The 20,792-nt window shown below is 34.7% G+C and overlaps 1 protein-coding gene across 8 annotated transcripts in view; it reads left to right on the top strand.

The window, feature by feature from the left end:
* Positions 1-20,792, top strand: part of Pcdh11x (protocadherin 11 X-linked) — a 548,040-nt gene that overhangs the window by 256,084 nt on the left and 271,164 nt on the right. For 3 of the 8 annotated variants that reach the window (XM_038317057.1, XM_038317058.1, XM_038317061.1), the window contains exon 4: positions 19,106-19,135. The exons of the other annotated variants lie outside the window; for them this stretch is intronic. In XM_038317057.1, the coding sequence (XP_038172985.1) occupies positions 19,106-19,135 (30 nt within the window). The remainder of the gene's footprint in view (positions 1-19,105; positions 19,136-20,792) is intronic. 8 annotated transcript variants of the gene reach the window in all.

Here is a 20,792-nt window from a genome sequence, read left to right on the forward strand (position 1 = left end):
TTATTTGAAGATTGAAAGTTGTATTTTAAACTTTGAATTGTATTTAAAATGCAATAGATTATATTCAATTGCCGGGTAATTTTTCATTAATAAATAAAATCTAATTACCTAGTCACATTTAACAAGTAAATATTATTCTCCAGTTTCTACTGAATATATTTTGGCTGTACATTAAATCACACTGCTACAAAACATTGATGCTCAAATTTTGGAAATTAAAATAATAGGTCTACATCTGAATATATAATTTAATGTATGCTCAATTTTGGCAGAAACCATTCTTCATTTGTTTGCTATTCATTGAGACCAGCTTTATTTTGGTGGATGTAATACAACATACTCAGAAATTTGGAATAGGCTGACCTTGTTTACCTTTGCTAATGGTGACGCCATGGTCAAAGTGCTGAATTTCTCATTGGTGAAACACAGATAATACTACCACACCCATATATGCACATGTGGATTTGTATTCTTATGCTAATGGATAATTATATATACAATTACCCCTTTTCCTTCCAATAAACCTATAGAATGATTGAAACTAAATATGTCACTTTAGAAATCAAAACTCACCAGGCAGTGGTGACACAAACCTTTAATACCAGCACTTGGGAGGCAGAGGCAGGTGGATTTCTGTGAGTTCGAGGCCAGTCTGGTCTATAAGACCTAATTCCAGGACAGGCTCCAAAGCTACAGAGAGACCCTGTCTCGAAAAACCAAAATAAATAAATAAATAAGTAAATAAGAAAAAAGAAATAAAAACTCTTCAAATTCATTGTCTAATTTTTATATGTATATATGTGTATGTTTATGTAAGAGCAATCAACATATATAACTACATAAATATATAGTTATATTTGTACACACATATATGTGTGGTGATTTATTTAGGAGTATTACTGAAGTTCAGCCTCAGTTTGGGTTCAGGTCCTGAGGCTGGAAAGTGGTGTTGGTACAAGGAACATTTCTGACCACTAAGTGGATTGAACTCAATTCTCAGAAAATTTCTCAGAATGAGTAAATGTATAGGAGGAGAAACAAAGATGGTATTCAAGGAAGTAAGGGTAGCAACCAGATTATAAGGACAACATGAAATAGCCATCAGAAATCCTTTCAGTTTGCCAAGGACTCATTTTTTCTTTTCAGATAATTCCCAAAGATAACTGTGTAGTGGGATTGCTTGGAATATAAGAGTTTAACTTTGTTTTCTCCCCGCTAAGTGATTCTGAAACATAAATGCTAACACCTAAAGAGTTGAGCTTTCAGCTTACTGTGCGATGCCATAAGGGAGCCATTAATAATGTCAGGATGTGTTAAAAGCCTAGAGAGGAAAGAAACTCAAAACGTAAACTTTCATAACAGCACCTGAAATAAATTTTTAGCTAATATCAGAAAAGTGACAGAGATAGCATGAGATTTTTCTAGGTATAATTAGTTTATAATGGTTTTAATTTTATAGTAACTCTTTAGCTATTTAATCTATTGACACAAATAAGAAAAGATTTTAAGATTTATTTTTGGATAAACTATAATAAAATAAATAAAACACTTCCAAGTATGTTCGCTTAATTTTTTTATTGACTTTTTTGTAGCTCTACATTTTTCTCTGCTCCCCTCCCTTCCTCTACCCCCACTTCAATCCTTTCCCATGGTCCCCATGCTCCCAATTTACTCAGGAAATCTTGTGTTTTTCTACTTCCCATGTAGATTAGATCCATGCATGTCTCTTTGCTTAATTTTTAAAGTGTGAATGAAATTTTTATAGATCTGAGGCCCAGATATTGTCAATAAGGTAAATTATAAGATTTTGGTATCACTTTATGAAAAATAATTTTCTGCTCACTCCTCCAAAAGTCTTTTTTTTTTTTTTTTTGGTTTTTCGAGACAGGGTTTCTCTGTGGCTTTAGAGCCTGTCCTGGAACTAGCTCTTGTAGACCAGGCTGGTCTCGAACTCACAGAGATCCGCCTGCCTCTGCCTCCCGAGTGCTTGGATTAAAGGCGTGCGCCACCATCGCCCGGTCTCCTCCAAAAGTCTTGTAAATTCATAAATGCTTTATAGAACAAAATTAAAACATTCTCAAGTTTAGAAAGCCAGAAATGTCGATGACTTTATTGCTTAGAAGTAATGTACTGTGAATTAAACTGGGCAATTAAAGTTAATAAAAGGAAGTCACTAGAAATCTGAATTATCTTAGTGAGATGATATTCCCTTATTTTATGGTAAAATACTTGTTATATTTTGAAATATATTTTCTGAAATATTAGAAAATAACAGTATCTAATTTTGTTTTAGTACTTGCCTAAGGAGGATACACAAGTACAAGAAATATAATTTTTTTCATGTGATTTTCATTATAGATAAACCAAAAACAACTTAACTTTAAGACACTTTGGATCTATCTCCTATAATTAGTCATTTTTATTTTTCATCCTTTCATTTATTTTATACTTCAGTTTTCTCTTTAAAAGTATATCTGTAACATTTTCAGGCAAGTGTTTTTCACTTTACAAAATTCCCCCTGTTATAGATTTACAAACATTAGTAAATGACCAATGGAATTAACATCCTGGGAACATTTTCATTATTTCTCAGTGGTGAAAAGAATCGGTTTCTATAGAATTTACCATACCAGTTGATCAATGTTCTTCTATTGTCAGTAAATAATCTGAAAGTCCATATACTACAGGAAGACTCCAGTTAGATTCTCCATTGCTCACATGGCACAGGAGTATATGCCAGATAATAAATTAGTCACTGTTTCCAGGCATTCTCACATTCATACCACCACAACCACAGTGTATACTTGAAGAGCAACTGAGAATTAGCAGAAAAATCATTGAAATTCTTCACTAACTTCTGCAAACAAAAATAACGAAGAAAGCGGCATAGGACAGTTTCCTTCAGATATTAACAATCAAGTACAGAATTTGTATATACATAATTACAGATAAACTAATGCAGAGTTGAAAGAGAAAATGAATCAATTATTTTTATAACCTGTCATAGTGAAAGAAAAAATTCTCTAAGTATACCTATATGAATGTATGAAAAGACAAGTTTGAAACTAAGCAATTTTTCATTATTTACTACTTCAATAAAAGTAAACTAATTAAAAATTATAAAGTGTTAATAAGAGGCAAATAGGTAGGTGAAGTTGGGAAATTTTTTCCAACACAGGGACATTTGTAAAGTAATGAAAGTTGTAGGAACATTACTTTATAGATTACATCTAGAAATACATTAAGGTATTTGTGTCTCAGCATTATTACTTGTTTAATTTTCTCATAATATGAAGTTAATTATTTCCATTATTTATGTGAAAATTATAGAAATACACTTTATTTCACAGAACAGTTACTCACTGTTTAGTTCTCTTTCAAAGGAAAGGATATATTAATGTTAACAGAAAAAAACAAAGGATATAAAATTATTGGGGGTTGTGATATGTCTCAGCAGGTTTAGCAACTTAGCACAAAACCTAACAACTTAAGTTTAATTTTTGGAACCTGAATGGTAGGAAGGAATCCTAAAATTATTCTTCTGAACTGCATACATGTGCCTTGGAATATGCACATCCCCACACATGCAAATACAAAAACATACACACACTACACAAATAATAAATAAATAAATAAACAAACAAACATAATTATTATACCAAAGGACACAAAGAAGTACATTAATAAAAAAGCTTGCTTTTTAAATTCAAGACCATGTTGTAATGTACAAGCCACTAGATGGTGCACTCTGCAACTGTGTTGATTTCATATTTTTTCCAAATTTTACAAAATATTTCTAATGTCTTACACATATGAAATATTTTAAAATTACTTATTGCATTTTTAGAAATTTTGAGTATCTTCTAGCAAATTTATTAACTTCTGGTGCATAATTTCTACTTACCAAATTATATGGTTATCTTATTTTCTTTGGAGAAATTAGACTTATGAGCACATACATAAATCTTTTTCTTGCAAGATATAGACATTGAAAATTAATAGATGTGTGAATGTATATTGTAAAGACTTACAACTAAGGGGACATATATTAATTTTGATGCTTAAATACAAATATAATTTACTAGGAAAAATGAATCTACCACAACATATCACCTGTATTTAACGAGTGATTCTGTTGCTTCCCTACATATTAACTTCATGTAATGCCTCCAAGAACCTCACCTCATTCAGTTTCATTAAACAATAACTCCTGTGGCAGACTTCTTACTTATATTGAACATATCAGGGCTTAACAATAGTGATAGTAATACATGACCTCATGGATCATTGATCTATGTTACAAAGAACATATGTTAACTGATGCCCTATTGTCATATTTAAAAGCTGGTTATGGCATAGTCCTTCCTTGCTTGTATGAAAACACTAAAAAAGTTTGCATAATTCTGATGGAGGAGTGTCTATGTGTTACTTTCATTATTAATAAAGATACTGCCTTGGCCCTTTAAGAGACAGAAAATTAGGTAGGTGGAGTAGACAGAACAGAATTGTGGGAACAAGGAAGTAGAGTGGGGGAGACGCTTCAGGCAGTCGCCATCTTGATAACTGTTTTGTTATATGTAATTTTGCTATGTTAAAGTTGAAGCCTTTCTTTTTTGTTTAAACAGAAAAAGGGGAAATGATGGAGGAGAGTTATCTGTCTATGTTTCTTTCATTGGTTAATTAATAAAGAAAACTGCCTTGGCCCTTTAAGAGACAGAAAATTAGGTAGATGGAGTAGACAGAACAGAATTGTGGGAACAAGGAAGTAGAGTGGGGGAGACGCTTCAGGCAGTCGCCATAGTGAGTCTCCATGCTGCTCCTCTCCGAGATGGACGCAGGTTAAGATCTCTCCTGGTAAGCCACACCTCGTGGTGCTACCCAGGTTACTAAATATGGGTTAAAGGAAGATGTGAGAATTAGCCAATAAGAGGCTGAAACTATGGGCCAGGCAGTATTTAAAAGAATACAGTTTCCGTGTAATTATTTCGGGTGTAAAGCTAGCCGGTGGCCGGGTGGCGGGACGCAGCCCCGCCGCTTCACACTACATAATTCTATTTATAGTATTTAAAGATCAGAGTTAAATTTACTGCTTAACTATAAAATTTAGATATCTTTGTAGTGATATGTTAGGTACAGTAGTGTTTATGTCTTAGTTCGTGATGTTTTATAAATTTCCTTAATGATATATAATGTTCATTGTGTAATTAGTTGAAATAGTTGGAAACAAAGATCATATATAAGTGATTGAGGGTATATTTTAGTTAAAAAAAAGCATTTTCTTTATAAATACAATTACTGGGAAGCAAGCTAGAAACATATGCCTTAAATCTGTGGGTTTTCCTAAATGCAGAAAAAGTTACACTGTGCTTTTGAATCTCAAGTGCATTTGAATTTTAACTGATGAAGACTATTGTGGTTTTTAATATGAGTACTTATTTTTCAATTATAATTTTTTTACATACTACACATAATACAATTCACTTTCATTGTGATATCCACTGATTTTAATAAAGATCTTCTTTAAAGTAAAAATAACTCATGTTTTATGATTTACAAAGACATAATGATTCCGATCTTCTATATGTTACTAGTGTGGCTTAAGCAGCTTGACTTTCAAAGAATAAAGAAATATTTCTAGACTGTATGCCTTTAAGTAATCAGGGAAATAAAGATAGCACAACTGGTATAAGTAGTGGCCCAAATCAGATAACCACTCGCCATTTTTCTAGAAAATACTGGTTCTTTTAAATCCATCTTCTTGTTCTTTTTATTAATATAAACTCTTCAGTAATCAATAGTATAATCTTTTTCGTTGGTTGACAAATGAATATCAATAGTGTCTGAACTAAATTTTATTAACACGAAGTCTGGCTTGTTAAAACATTACAAAAACTGATAATTACAGTGACAGATTAAAGTGTGAGCTTTAGGACAGCTATGGTCCGGATGGGCAAAGAAAGAAGTCATGATTATACTAGAAGAAATATAATTGATGCAGAGTTGGACATTATTAAAGTATGTGATTTTTAGTGCAATTTTTAATCAAAGAATACTTTCATTTCATTCATTCTTTGAAAATTTCTTAATACATGCCATAAATTTGATCATGTCCACTACATATTTCCTTCTTCAATTCCCTTCATAAGTTCCCAATATGTTTCCATACTAGTTTCTTATCTTTAATTATATAATTGCTTTTATCTAAGATGTGTGGTTAGGCATAAGCATGGGTATGGGGCCATCCACTGCAGCATGCCATTCCTATCAGTAGAAACATTAAAAAAAGAATGATCCTGAATTTCCTGAGAAAGCACCACACTGATTTCCAAAGTGGTTGCACAAGTTTGCATTCCCACCAGCAATGGATGAGTGCACCCCTTATTCCACAACCTCTCCAGCAAAGGCTATCATTGGTGTTTTTTATTTTAACCAACTTGACAGGTGTAAGATGGTATCTCAGGAAATTCGGGATCAACCTACCCCAGGACCCACAATTCCACTCTTGGGTATATACCCAAGAGATGCCCTATCATATTACAAAAGCATTTTTTCAACTATGTTCATAGCAGCATTATTTGTAATAGCCAAAACCTGGAAACAACCTAGATGACCTTCAGTGGAAGAATGGATGAAGAAACTGTGGAATATATACATATTATAGTACTACTCAGCAGTAAAAAACAATGACATCTTGAATTTTGCATGCAAATGGATGGAAATAGAAAACACCATCCTGAGTGAGAACCTTCATCTGACCATAGATGGATATAGAGACAGAGCCCTACATTGGAGCACCGGACTGAGCTCCTAAGGCCCAAATGAGGAGCAAAAGGAGGGAGATCATGAGCAAGGAAGTCAGGACCACAAGGGGGGCACCCACCCACCGAGATGGTGGGGCTGATCTAATCAGAACTTACCAAGGCCAGCTGGACTGGGACTGAAAAAGCACGGGATAAAACCGGACTCCCTGAACATGGTGGACAATGAGGGCTGCTGAGAAGCCAAGGACAACGGTACTGGATTTTGATCCTACTACATATACTTGCTTTGGGGGGGGGGGGGCGGCAAGTCTGTTTGGATGCTCACTTTCCTAGACCTGGATGGAGTGGGGAGGACCTTGGATTTCCCACAGGGCAAGGAACCCTTACTGCTCTTAGGACAGGAGAGGGAGGGGGAGTGGAGGAGGGAGGGGGAAGTAAATCGGAGGTGGGGAAGAGGCAGAAATTTTTAATAATAAAAAAATAAAAGAAAAGATTAAAAAAAGAATGATTCTTCCTCTCACAGCACCTATTCACAACTAATTATTTCTCAGTAACTTATGGGACTATTAGAGTTCCTCCTCCATAATAGATAACAATATTATAGTATTTTAAGAGTATTTGTGGCTTAAACATAATTTTGTTATTTAAATGTTTCAAATCATGCAAAAATTCATATGAGACAATAAGGTACATTTCAATCTAATTAGAATGAGTATCTTAATAGTATATAATAATGCAATAAATATCAAAGAATAGTTGTAACACATAACCTTATAGTCAGTTTTACTTTTAGTGCATGATATTTAAATATTTTGGAAGAAGTAATTAAAAAGGTCATTATTTAAAATTAAATTCCAAGAATTTAAGGGAGAACATGTAAACTTCATACACTATTGGAAGCAATGTAAATTACAGCCATTGCTGTGGAACAATAAGAAATTCCTCAAACAACTAAATAAATAGCATTACTATATGGCTAGCATTTGTACTTCAAATTATATATGTATTTGAAAACCATATAGTATTAATTAAATTTATGAATGAAATAACTAAGAAGAAAGAATTTATTTTTACTTATGCATTTAGGGATGGAAGGGTCCATCATGGTAGGGTAGAATGGTAATAACATCCATGGCATCCACAACAGAAATCTTTGAGATAACATATTCTTCTGTAAAAATGAAGAAGGATGAGTGAAGTAGAAGTAGGTAACATCTATGAATCTCAAGGCCTGTTCCTGTAACAAGAAGGGGTCCTGTTATTTTGAGTTTCTGTCCTGCCTGGTAACCCACAACTGTTTAGCCCCAAAGAAAATCACACAGAGATCCCTATAAGTTATAAAGCTGATTGGCCCATTAGCTCTAGCCTCTCACTGGCTAACTCTCACATCTTTTTAACCCATTTTTCTGATCTATGTTAGCCATGTGGCTTAGTACCTTTTTTCAGTGTGGCAGATCACATCCTGCTGCTTCGGTGGTCTGGGCAGGAGTAGGAGGAATCAACTTCCTTCTTCCCAGAGTTCTCCTGTTAGCATTTCTACTTCCTGTCTGGTTTTCCCACCTTTACCTCCTGCCTGACCAATCAGCGTTTTATTTAAAACATGATTGAGAGATTACAGATAATTCTCCTCCACCATGTTCCCAATAAAATACTTTATCTAGAAAGATTATATCACCTCCACAAACTATGCTACCACCAGAGATCTAAGTATTCAAATGCCCGACCACAAGCGGGATATTTCTCAAGCATACTATCACTCATGCACACAAAGCACCTTTATCTCTGTATGCTTAAATAACTATATGATTCATAACAACCACAGTACAGACAAACTAATTCTGATTCAATAAACAAATATTTAATGAAAAACAATGAATTTTTATAATAGAGCATTTTTAAAGATGAAAATGTATTTTCCAAAATTTATAACTAATGTAATTGAAAATTTAAATCATTATACTAAATAAAATATTTAAGTTAAAATAATACATATTAAATATTTTAATTACTATGTCACAAACGTGGAAATTCATAAATATCAGAAGTTGATTAGTATATATTTAAAGCAGAGGGACAAATTATAGTTAATGAAAATTGGGGAAATACCCTTATATAACCATTGAGAATTTTGTTCATCAAAGTAAAATAGATTTCTAGTGATGTTGGTTCATAGTAATAGTAGAGGAGATAAATTATATGAGGGATCATTTTTAGTGACAACAATATTCTAAAATTGACTTTTCCTTAATTTAATAACAATGCATATACTTTAAAATTCTCAGTAACAGTTTTAGTAAAATATATAGTGTTTAACTTATATATAAATTATTTCTCATACTGCTCTATTAGTAGGTAGAGAACATGTAATTCTTAAATGTGGTAGTTACATTTTGAGGAACTTAACTTACTAATTTCATTCAATTTAAAATAATTTGAAATAGGAATGCATTAAGCCATATTAGAGATGATAAGAATCATGGAAATCTTTATAAAGAAACATGCATGACATGGCATAGATAGTAAATGTTACAGCTGTAACTAAATAGTACATTTTCATAATGTATACTTTTGGCTAAGATACCTTAAATTAAATCATTATATATTAAATCTATCCACATTTACTTACTGAATCTCCTTTGTGCCAGACACTTTTTTTTTTTTTTTTTTTTTGGTTTTTCGAGACAGGGTTTCTCTGCAGCTTTTTTAGAGCCTGTCCTGGAACTAGCTCTTGTAGACCAGGCTGGCCTCGAACTCACAGAGATCCGCCTGCCTCTGCCTCCCGAGTGCTGGGATTAAAGGCGTGCGCCACCACCACCCGGCTGTGCCAGACACTTTTGGAGACACTAGTATTCAACTGTGTTCTAAACTTTAAAAAAGAAAGAAAAGTAATCCCTGTTGTAATAAAGCATTTCTTTTTTTTACATATTTCCAAAACCTTTATCATCTAGATCTTAGTATATCAAGCACAGTTTTTTTCACACTCTTTTATTAAAAATTTCCAACTCCTCTCCTCCTCCTCCACCCTTACTCTCACTCCCTCCCTCTCCAGGCCAAAGAGCCATCAGGGATCCCTTCAATATGTTAAGTCCAAGGTCCTCCCAACTCCCCCCAGGTCCAGGAAGGTGAGCAACCAAACTGACAAGGTTCACACAGAGCCTGTCCATGCTGTAGAGTCCAAGCCCATCGCCATTGTCCTTGGTTTCTCAGTCATCTTCCACCTTCAGCCACATTCAGAGAGTTCGGTTTGGTCACATGTTCCATCAGTCCCATTCCAGCTGGACTTGGTTATCTCCCATTAGTTCTGTCCCACCGTCTCAGTGGGTGAATGCACCCCTCACAGACCTGACTTACTTTCTCATGTTCTCCCTCCTTCTGCTCCTCATCAGTACCTTGGGAGCTCAGTCCTATGCTCCAATGTGGGGCTCTGTCTCTATCCTCATCCATTGCCAGGTGAAGGTTCTATGGTAATATGCAAGACATTCGTGAGTATGGTTATAGGATCTGGCCACTTCCGGCTCCCTCTCCTCAGCTGCCCAAGGAACTAGCTGGGATATCTCCCTGGATAACTGGGAATTCCTCTAGAGTCAAGTCACTTGAAAACCCTAAGATGGCTCCATTAATTAAGAAATATGCCTCCCTGCTCCCATATCCACCCTTCCTATATCCCAAGCATCCCATTCCCCCAAGCTCTCCCCATCCTCCCCTTCCCACTTTTCTCTCTCCATCTCCCCTTGGCCCCACCCCAGACCATCCCCAAGTTCCCAATTTTTGCCCAGCAATCTCGTCCACTTCCAATATCCAGGAGGATAACCATATGGTTTTCTTTGGGTTCACTTCTTATTATCTTCTCAGGGATCACGAATTATAGGCTCGATATCCTTTAATTATGGCTAGAAACCAATTATGAGTGAGTACATCCCATGTTCATCTTTTGGGGTCTGGGTTACCTCACGTAGAATAGTGTTTTCTATTTCCATCCATTTGCATGCAAAATTCAAGATGTCATTGTTTTTTACTGCTGAGTAGTATGCTAATACGTATATATTCCACAGTTTCTTCATCCATTCTTCCACTTAAGGTCATCTAGGTTGTTTCCAGGTTCTGGCTATTAAAATAATGCTGCTATGAGCATAGTTGAACAAATGCTTTTGTAATATGATTGGGCATCTCTTGGGTAAATTCCCAAAAGTGGGATTGCTGGGTCCTGAGGTAGATTGATCCCGAATTTCCTGAGAAATCGCCACGCTGCTTTCCAAAGTGGTTGCACAAGTGTGCATTCCCACCAGCAATGAATGAGTGTACCCCTTACTCCACATTCTCTCCAGCAAAGGCGATAGTTGGTGTTTTTGATTTTAGCCAATCTGACAGGTATAAGATGGTATCTCAAAGTTGTTTTGGTTTGCATTTCCCTGATCGCTAAGGAGGTTGAGCATGACCTTAAGTGTCTTTTGGCCACTTGAAATTCTTCTGTTGAGAATTCTCTGTTCAGTTCAGAGCCCCATTTTTTAATTGGGTTAATTAGCATTTTAAAGTCTAGTCTCTTGAGTTCCTTATATATTTTAGAGATCAGACCTTTGTCAGTTGCAGGATTGATGAAGATCTTTTCCCAGTCAGTAGGCTGCCCTTGTGTCTTAGTGACAGTGTCCTTTGCTTTACAGAAGCTGCTCAGCTTCAGGAGGTCCCATTTATTCAATGTTGCCCTTAATGTCTGTGCTGCTGGGGTTATACGTAGGAAATGGTCTCCTGTGCCCATATGATGTAGAATACTTCCCAGTTTCTCCTCTATCAGGCTCAGTGTGTTCAGATTAATATTGAGGTCTTTAATCCATTTGGACTTGAGTTTTGTGCATGGTGATAGATATGAATCTACTTTCATTCTTTTTTTTGTTGTTTTTTCGAGACAGGGTTTCCCTGTAGATTCTAGAGCCTGTCCTGGAACTAGCTCTTTTAGACCAGGCTGGCCTCGAACTCAGAGATCCACCTGCCTCTGCCTCCTGAGTGCTGGGATTAAAGGCATGCACCACCGCTGCCCAGCTACTTTCATTCTTCTACAGGTTGACATCCAGTTATGCCAGCACCATTTGTTAAAGATGCCCTCCATATTCCATTGTGTACTTTTGGCTCCTTTATCAAAAATCAGGTGTTCATAGTTTTGTGGTTTAATATCCGGGTCTTCTATTCAATTCCATTGGTCGACTTCTCTGTTTTATGCCAATACCAAGCTGATTTCAATACTGTAATAGAGTTTGAAGTCAAGGACGGTAATGCCTCCAGAAGTTCCTTTATTGTTTAAGATTGTTTTGGCTATCCTGGGATTCTTGTTTTTCCATATAAAGTTGATCATTTTCCTCTCAAGATATGTGAAGAATTTTGTTGGGACCTTGATGGGGATTGCATTGAATCTATAGATTGCTTTTGGTAGAATTGCAATTTTTACTATGTTGATCCTCCCAATCCACGAGCAAGGGAGATCCTTCCATTTTCTGGTATCCTCTTCAATTTCTTTCTTCAAAGACTTAAAGTTCTTGTCAAATAAATCCTTCATTTCCTTGGTTAGAGTTACCCCAAGATATTTTATGCTATTTGTGGCTATTGTGAAAGGTGATACTTCTCTGATTTTCCTCTCTGCTTCATTATCCTTTGTGTATAGTAGGGCAACTGATTTTTTGGAGTTGATCTTGTATCCTGCCATGTTACTGAAGGAGTTTATCAGCTGTAGGAGTCCTTTGGTGGAGTTTTTGGGGTCACTTATGTACACTATCATATCATCTGCAAATAAAAGTTTATCTTCTTCCTTTCCAATTCGAATCCCCTTGATCCTCTTATGTTTCTTATTGCTATTTCTAGAACTTCAAGCACTATATTGAAGAGAAAAGGAGAGAGTGGACAGCCTTGTTGTGTTCCTGAATTTAGTGGGATGGCCTTGAGTTTCTCTCCATTTCATTTGATGTTAGCTGTCGGTTTGTTGTAAATAGCCTTTAATATATTTAGGAACAACCCCTGTATTCCTAATTTTTCCAAGACCTTTATCATAAAGGGGTGTTGAATTTTGTCAATTGCTTTTTCAGCATCTAATGAGATGATCATATGGTTTTTTTTCCTTCAGTATTTATATGATGGATTACATTGATAGATTTTTGTATGTTGAACCAGCCCTGCATCTCTGGGATGAAGCCTACTTGATCATAGTGGATAATTTTTCTAATGTGTTCTTGGATTCAGTTTGCCAGTATTTTATTGAGAATTTTTGCATCAATGTTCATGAGTGAGATTGGGCTGTAATTCTCTTTCTTGGTTGAGTCTTTGTGTGGTTTAGGTATCAGGGTAACTGTAGCTTCATAAAAGGAATTTGGCAATGACTGTTCTGTTTCTATATTATGAAATACCTTAAGGACTATAGGTATTAGGTCTTATTGGAAGTTCTGGTAGAATTCTGCATTGAAACCATTTGGTCCTGGGCTCTTTTTGGTGGATAGGTTTTTTTTTTTTCCGAGACAGGGTTTCTCTGTAGCTTTGGAGCCTGTCCTGGAACTAGCTCTTGTAGACCAGGCTGGTCTCGAACTCACAGAGATCTGCCTGCCTCTTCCTCCCAAGTGCTGGGATTAAAGGTGTGCGCCACCACCGCCTGGCTGGTAGATAGGTTTTAGATAACAGTTTCTAATTCTTTGCAACTAACAGAACTATTTAAATTGTTCACCTGGTCCTGGTTTAACTTTGTTATATGGTACTTATCTAAAAAAATGTCCATTTCTTTTACATTTTCCAATTTTGTGGCATACAGCCTTTTGTAATAAGATCTAATGATTCTCTGAATTTCCTCTGTGTCTGTGGTTATGTCTCCCTTTTCATTTCTGGTCTTATTAATTTGCGTGTTCTCTCTCTGCTGTTTGATTAGTTTGGCTAGGGGTTTGTCAATCTTGTTGATTTTCTCCAAGAACCAGCTTTTTGTTTCATTGATTCTTTGGATTGTTTTCTGTGTTTCTATTTTGTTGATTTCTGCCCTCAGTTTGATTATTTCCAGTCTTCTACTCCTCTTAGGTGAGTCTGCTTCTTTTTTTTTTTCTAAAGCTTTCAGGTGTGCTGTTAAGTCTCTAATAAGTGCTTTCTCTGTTTTCTTTAAGTGGGCACTTAATGCTATGAACTTTCCTCTTTGCACTGCTTTTATTGTGTCCCATAGGTTTGAGTATGTTTTGTCTTTGTTTTCATTAAATTCAAGAAAGACTTTAATTTCTTTCTTTATTTCTTCCTTGACCCAGGTGTGGTTCAGTAGTTGACTGTTCTGTTTCCATGAGTTTGTAGGCTTTCTGGGGATAGCATTGTTGTTGAATTCTAATTTTAATCCATGGTGATCCAATAAGACACAGGTGATTACTAATATTTTTTGTAAGTGTTGAAGTTTGCTTTGTTACCGAGTATATGGTCAATTTTCAAGAAGGTTCCATGAGCCGCATAGAAGAAGGTATATTCTTTCCCATTTGGGTGGAATGTTCTATACATATCTGTTAAGTCCATTTGGTTCATTACCTCAATTAAGTCTCTTAATTCTTTGTTAGGTTTTTGTCTGATTGACCTGTCCATTCATGAGAGAGGAGTGTTGAAGTCTCCTACTATTAATGTGTGTGGTTTGATGGCTGCCTTGAGTTCTAGTAATGTTTCTTTTACATAAGTGGGTGCTTTTATATTAGGGGCATCGATATTCAGGATTGAGACTTCATTCTGAAGGATTTTTTCTGTTTAGAGTATAAAGTGTCCCTTTCCATCTCTTCTGATTGATTTTAGTTTGAAGTCAACTTTGTTAGGAATTAGTATGGCCATACCTGCTTGTTTCTTAGGTCCGTTTGCTTGATAAACCTTTTCCCAGACCTTTACTCTGAGTATATGTCTGCATTTGTGGTTGAGGTGTGTTTCTTGTAAACCGCAGAATGTTGGATCCTGTTTTCGTATCCAATCTCTTAGCCTGTGCCTTTTTATAGGTGAATTGAGTCCATTGATATTAAGTGATATTAATGACCAGTGGTTGTTAACTCTGGTCCTCACTTTTGTTGCTGTGTTTTTTGTTTGTTTGTTTTTTGGTAGAAGAGATTGAATGTCTCCCTTTTTTGAGATGTGCTGGTGAATGGTCGCTAGATGTCTCAGTTATTGTGGGCATTGTTGGACACCTTGGTTTGTGATTTTCCTTCTATTACTTTCTGTAAGGCTGGATTTGTGGCTACATATTGTTTAAATTTGTATTTATTCTTGAAAATTTTGTTTTCTCCATTTATAGTTAATGAAAGCTTTGCTTGGTATATTAGTCTGGGCTTGCATCCATGGTTTTCTGCAGTATCCAGGACCTACTGGCTTTCATGGTTTCCATAGAGAAGTCAGGTGTAAGTCGGATAGGTTGACCTTTTTCCTTTGCAGCTCTTAATATTCTTTCTTTATTCTGTATGTTTTATGTTTTGATTATTATATGGTGAGGGGATTTTTTTGATCCAGTCTATTTGGTGTTCTGTATGCTTCTTGTAACTTCATAGGAATATCTTTCTTTAGATTGGGAAAGTTTTCTTCTATAATCTTATTAAATATATTTTCTGGACCATTGAGCTCTACTTCTTCTCCTTCTTCAACCTCTATTATTCTTAGGTTTGGTCTTTTTATTGTGTCCTGATTTCCTGAATGTTTTGTGATGAGAATTTGTTGGATTTGCTGATTTCTTTGATCAGTGGATTTATTTTCTCTATGGTATCTTCAGAATCAGAGATTCTTTCTTCTGTCTCTTGTATTCTGTTTGTTATGCTTGTTACTGTAGTCTCTATTCGTTTACCTAGATTTTCCATATCCGGCCTGCCCTCGGTTTGTGTTTTCTTCCTTGCCTCCATTTCAGTTTTCAAGTCTTGAACTGTTTCCATTATCTGTTTGATTGTTTTTACTTGGTTTCCTAGGATATCAGTTGCGGATTTACTCAATTCTTCAAACTTTTTGTTATTCTTCTCATCCTTTTCTTTAAGGGAGTTTTTCACCTCCTGTTTAAGGACCTCAATAACTTTCAACAAGTCAAGGTTTTCTACTTCTTCTTGATTGAGGTGTTCAAATCCTCCTGTTGTAAGATTTCTGGGTTTTGGTGATTTCATGTTGTTTTTCAGATTGTTGGAGGAATTCTTGCATTGGCGCCTGCCCATCTCTTCTCCCGAATGCTCCTCTATGTATCTTCTTTTACAGGATCAGGTGTCTTTGCTTGCCTCTTGGATATAACCTCTGGTGGTCCCGGATGTATCTTCTGGTTCCGAGATCAGGTGTCCTTGCTTGCCAAGGAGCTCACAGACAAAGGGCCTACCTTGCTGCAGGCAGGCTATTCAAATAAAGAAACTCCTGCCCACTGGTTGCACTCCCTTTCCGGTCGCAGCGCCCCTATCAGGCTGAGCTGGAGATGTTATGAACCCAAAGAGGGGAGGAAGAAGGGAGTGTTTTTCTGGATGCAAGCTGGGTGGGGTAGGAAGAGAGAAGCAGTAGCCAGGGAGAGTGGTCCCAGCCGGAAGACCAGGTAAGTGTAGGGTGTTGAGGAGAGACTGTGCTCTGCTCCCAGGCTCCTGGGCTGCTGCTGTGGGGTCAGGAACTCACTCACCTACCGGAAATATCTTCTGGTGCTCAAATCATGTGTCCTTGCTTGCCAAGGGGCTCACAGACAAGGGCCTATCTTGCTGCAGGGAGGATATCGAAACAAAGAGACTCCCGCCTGCCAGTTGCACTCCCTATCCGGTCCCAGCGCCAAGCATATATTCTAACATGTGAAATTTAAAACTCTGTAGACATTGGTCCTTCAGAACTGAATGAAGAAACTTCTTGGCTCACATCCTTCTTGTGAAATGAGAATTAACATTCAAATGTGATAATAATGCTGCTGTGTGAGCAAGATAAATTTCTTGTAAGACTTTCTATTATATAATAAATGAAAATGTTTGATTGTAGTGACAGTGAACTTTTCTGTATTAGTAATTCTTTAACAGATATATTTTGACATTATCACTAACATAGATAAATATAGTATATGTCCTGGTTTGTTTACGTGAAAGTGTCATATATAACTTCCCTATGTTTGCTTGAATACAATCTTGCATTCCCTTGCAGAACAAGAATTGAAGTTCAATTCTTTTTATTTTAAATATCACAATTTCTTTACTGTACAAAAGACACAATATTATATTTACACATATCTTAAATTTGTAAAATAATGAATAAAACATAATAAATTCTATAAGCAGTCTATTAAGTATTTTTAAAGTGACCACATATATTTTAGAAAGAAAAGGTATTAAGCAAACATGTTGAGATGAAAAGTTGACTTATTTTTCCAAAATTTGCCATTATTTGTTCCACAAACCTATCAGAACTCTAAATTTATAAGTAAACTAGTTCTGTACTGAATAGTAGTATATGCTTTAGATTCATCAATTCTGATTTTATAGACATGTGCCCTAACTCATAGACCCGTAATAGATTTGTGAAATATTTTTGGTATAAAATATAGGATCAATTAAATACTTATTTGCCTTCCAATATGCTTCTATATGTTCTTTTAATTCTGGTATTTGCCTAGTGGAAATGTACTAAGTAGAACCAACTCATGATAACAGATTATATTGTGTTTGTGTGATGTGGATAAATATAGTACTTTACTGTTTAATGTATATTCTATTTGCTTTTCTTCAATGGGGATTCTCAAATATTGTCAGAAGTAGTACAACTTAGCAATACTCTCATTATAGTGCATATAATTCATATAAACAAGCATGTTTTACAAAGAGATAAGATGAATATTATTATATCATTCCTTGGTTCCCTGAAAATTTGATTGGTAGTGAATTTCTTAGTAATGAGTGGCAAACTTATCTAAAATATACTGTACACTAAACATAATTTTATGAGAAATAAACAAAATAATCTACCATGATTCTATAGAATACTGAGTGGTATTTTCAGTACTATTTTTTTTTTTTTGGTTTTTTTTTGAGACAGGGTTTCTCTGCAGCATTTTTAGAGCCTGTCCTGGAACTAGCTCTTGTAGACCAGGCTGGCCTCGAACTCACGGAGATCCGCCTGCCTCTGCCTCCCGAGTGCTGGGATTAAAGGCGTGCGCCACCACCGCCCGGCTTCGGTACTATTTTTTATATATGGTTAAAAATGAGAAGACTTCTTGTAATTAGATTGATTTATGAAGAGGTAAAATGTTTATGATATTACTGAATCAATATCATTCATAATTGGGAGAGATAGTAAATTAATAAACACTGATTAAATAAATACCTTGGATAGTTGCTCAGACATTATCCTTAATCTATGTCTTTCCAGACACATTGAGTTTTGGCACTCATCCATGTATGTTAATCTCTGGACGCCTACCATTATGCCAACTCTGAAAGTTCAAATTGTGATTATTTGACAGATAAAAATTCATTCTCTGAGAATGATAATAGGCCATTGTATGAAAAATGTATACTATCTTTTCTCTTCTTGGTCATAAAATTGAATGTACTCCCCTCTGTGTTTACAAATACTGTATCCAACTTTCTATGATTGTTTGCTTTCTAACAGGTGGTCTGTGAAAGTTTTGCATTATTGTACAATGAACAGGGAACCAAAACAAATGTAGAAAAAAGGATTTTTAAGATAATCATTACTTAGAAAGATAGACATAATTCATTTGATACATAGTTGCTTTATCTTTTAAAATTCAGAATAAATCTGTAACTATGAATGTTCTAAAATATTGAGTGTTAAGTGTTAATTGAAGAAAATCACAAAGAAAACAATCTTAAATAAATTGAATTCTATGAGTTGATCTTGATAATTTTAATCAATTAAGTAAACTGAATTAAATTAAGATATCCCTTTTAAGAACCACCAAATTTATTGACATATAATTTATAAATATTGTCATGATGTCATATGGATAATCTGTATGTTGTTTTTAATTTAATAATTTCTAATGAATTTAATTTATCCTGGTTTAAATAATATATGTGTTCACATAAAATATAAAAACCTGATAATTCAAAATTTGATGAAGCATATAGATATCAAAAAAGAATATCTAATGAAAAAGATAAGTATTTTCACTATTCCTATGTAGGTTAAGTGAAGCTTTTAAAAGCAATCAATGTTTAATATGATTGCTCATGATGTTACATGAATTTTATAGTACTTTTAAATTTGTTCGTTCAATCACTGAAATCAGAGCAAAACTATATATTACACCAGTATTACTGACACAGTTTTGTAGAAAATGAAATAAAGGTGGAATAATCAAATTTAATCAAATTAGAGCTGATTTTTGTCTTTTTTTCTTCCCTTGCTTCCCAAATCAGCGGAGATCTGAAGGGAGAAAAACAGGAAAGGTAAGATATCAAAATATTTTTAATGTTGTATTTTTATTTATTTTGCTTAACCTTAGCTATTTCTCTATGTAGTTAAAACTATCAGTATTTCGTATGACATATATTATGGTTCTGCCTTAGAAGAGCTTTACATTGAGCCGTCTTGATAGTCTATATTATTTACATAGTTCTAGATCCAATTCCCAGGACTTATTTTATTTTTTTTACCAATACTTTTCTTTTCTCACTGTTCCAAAAATAAACATACTTTTGACATCATTAGTTTGTAGATGCCTAGGTAATACATGTTTTGTGTGATAAATTTTAGCTCTAAAAAGTTGTAATTTTATATCAGTTCTCATCATATCAGAAATCATGGAAAATTGGTGAGTATGAATGAGGAAACTCTGGTAGTATCAAACAAAGAAAATTAAAAATATCCTACTCATTTATAATCAGCAAAATATTTTTCTTTGAGGAAAAAATCTGTAGAATATCAAATTTCAATGTGAAAAACTTTAATTCTGAAAAAGATATGAGAGTTAAGTCTTTTGATTTTTTTTTTTTTTTTTTTTTTTTTTTTTGGTATTTCAAGACAGGGTTTCTCTGTAGCTTTGGAGCCTGTCTTGGAAATAGTTCTTGTAGTCCAGCCTGGCCTTGAACTCACAGAGATCCACCCAACTCTGCCTCCCGAGTGCTGGGATTAAAGTCATGTGCCACCATTGCCCGGCTCTTCTGAGTAAGGTTAGCTTTCCAGAATCCATAAAATTAAACATAAAGATGATTTACACATTCTACCAAATTTTAATTCTCTCCTTAGTTAAATAGTTGACCACAAGTATTAATTAACTATTCTTTTTCATGACAAATTTCCTAGCATTATATGTTGGATTTTTTTTATCATGTTTTCAGAGTGAATGAACAGTAGTAACATTGAACTTCTATCAAATGATATTACATTAAGCCATTAACAAATATTCATTCAAGGTGCCAGCATATGGCTATTATTACTAATAGACTAAATATATATAATTTTCACTATGAACTATTTTACTGTGGTTTCATGGGTCAAATCTGACATTGAAAGAATAACTAGATGAACTAGGCTCTGCCAAAAAGTATTGAGCTACATCTGATGCCCTTACACACTTTTATAAAGTGTGAGAACTTCCTGAAAATGGAATTTTACTAGAATGTCAAAGTGACATTCAAAGCATTAATGTTTGAAGGAAAAAGTAAAATAACAGTATCAGAGTATAAATCAATATACTGTCCCAAGAGTTTTCAAATATCTATATCAACTGTCTTTAAAGTCACTATGTCCTTGGAATGTTGAAATTTTGAAACTTAATCCACTTAGAAGACCAAAGTCCATAAAAAGAATAATAGAATTGTCCATTTAAAACATAAAACCAAATATAATTGTTAATAAAATGGCACTAGCTACAAAGGAAAGAAGATTGACAAAGAGAAAGTAGAAACTTTAAAATGTTTGCAGATTTGGGGTGTTTGAATGTTCTCAATAATTTTTGTGAATTTAAAAGTAAGCACATTGACATTTATTTTAAATTTGTGATTTTGAACAATAGTGTCTTTGTAAAAGACATTTTGTTATGTGAAAACAAATCAGAACTTAAAATTTAAAACACACATACACAAAGAGAGGCAGGACAAAGAA

Source organism: Arvicola amphibius, chromosome X (assembly GCF_903992535.2).
Source record: "Arvicola amphibius chromosome X, mArvAmp1.2, whole genome shotgun sequence".
Taxonomy (NCBI): Eukaryota; Metazoa; Chordata; class Mammalia; order Rodentia; family Cricetidae; genus Arvicola; species Arvicola amphibius.